This window comes from Myotis daubentonii, chromosome 10 (genome assembly GCF_963259705.1).
Source record: "Myotis daubentonii chromosome 10, mMyoDau2.1, whole genome shotgun sequence".
Taxonomy (NCBI): domain Eukaryota; kingdom Metazoa; phylum Chordata; class Mammalia; order Chiroptera; family Vespertilionidae; genus Myotis; species Myotis daubentonii.
Genome location: NC_081849.1, coordinates 19,017,699 through 19,019,018, shown reverse-complemented (window position 1 = coordinate 19,019,018; position 1,320 = coordinate 19,017,699). Strand labels below are relative to the sequence as shown.

The window sequence follows — 1,320 nt, the reverse complement described above, 5'->3', positions numbered from 1 at the left end:
AAAAAGAACATTTTTCTTGGGTTTTATTCCATTGGTAAACGTTACTTAAAACCAGTATGATAAGGTGACATTGAAGAAGAAAAAGGATCTTATAACTAAACTAGAGGTCCAGTGCACAAAATTCGTGAATGGATAGGGTTCCTAGCAGCTGCTGGCTGCCGGCCCAGGCCTCCCTTCCCTGGCTGCCGGCTGCTGGCTGCCAGCTGGGGCCTTCCTTCGTTCCACACCTCCCCCTGGTGGTCAGCACACATCATAACAAGCAATCAAACTCCTGGTTGGTCGAACTCCAGCGGGGACACTTGGCATATTAGGCTTCTATATATAGAGATGGTTAAATTGGATATCCATATGGGGGAAAAAGGAATCTTGACCCTACCTTTTATTAAAAAAATTCTAGGTAGACTGAAGATCTAAATATGAGAGGCAGAACAATAAAGCTACCAGAGGGTAACAGAATTTACTAATGGCCTTGGTCTAGGCAAAGATTCTTAAGCAGGACACAAAAAGCACTACCCTTAAAGGAAAAGACTGGTAAACTGGGCTACATTAAAATAAAGAACTCTGCTCTTTCTCGACTCCATCTTCGCGGGAGCGGCACAGGCCGCAGTTCAGTCGCCGACATGCAGCTGTTTGTCCGCGCCCAGGAGCTACACACCCTCGAGGTGACCGGCCGGGAGACTGTCTCCCAGATCAAGGCTCATGTAGCCTCGCTGGAGGGCATCGCTCCCGAAGATCAAGTCGTGCTCCTGGCGGGCACACCCCTGGAGGATGAGGCTACCCTGGGCCAGTGTGGGGTGGAGGCGCTGTCCACTCTGGAAGTAGCCGCCCGCATGCTTGGAGGTAAAGTCCACGGTTCTCTGGCCCGTGCTGGGAAAGTAAGAGGTCAGACCCCCAAGGTGGCCAAACAGGAGAAAAAGAAGAAGAAGACTGGTCGGGCCAAGCGACGGATGCAGTACAACCGGCGTTTTGTCAATGTTGTGCCCACCTTTGGCAAGAAGAAGGGCCCCAATGCCAACTCTTAAAGTCCTTTGTAATCTGGTTTTCTCTAATAAAGCCACTTAGCCCAGTCAAAAAAAAAAATAAAAAAATAAAAAATAAAGAACTCTGAACTTATATGCATAGATGCATAAGCCAGGACACAGGCAGTGCGGTAGGCCTGGGATGAGGGTGGGGGCGGGTGGAGTGGGTCAATGCGGTAAAAGGGGACATCTGTAATATCCTCGACAATAAAGATGGATTTTAAAAAATAATAAAGAACTTATGTTCTTTAAAATAAATCATGAAGAAAGAATAAGTGCGAGTCACCAGATTGTAAGAAAA

General features: G+C 47.5%; 1 protein-coding gene across 1 annotated transcript; it reads left to right on the top strand.

Moving 5' to 3' along the window:
- The first annotated feature begins 566 nt into the window (after nt 1-566).
- On the top strand, nt 567-1,102 carry LOC132242713 (ubiquitin-like FUBI-ribosomal protein eS30 fusion protein). Its single transcript, XM_059711694.1, has one exon. The coding sequence runs from the start codon at nt 621-623 to the stop codon at nt 1,020-1,022; it is 402 nt and encodes a 133-aa protein (XP_059567677.1). The 5' UTR covers nt 567-620; the 3' UTR covers nt 1,023-1,102.
- Nucleotides 1,103-1,320: the final 218 nt, after the last annotated feature.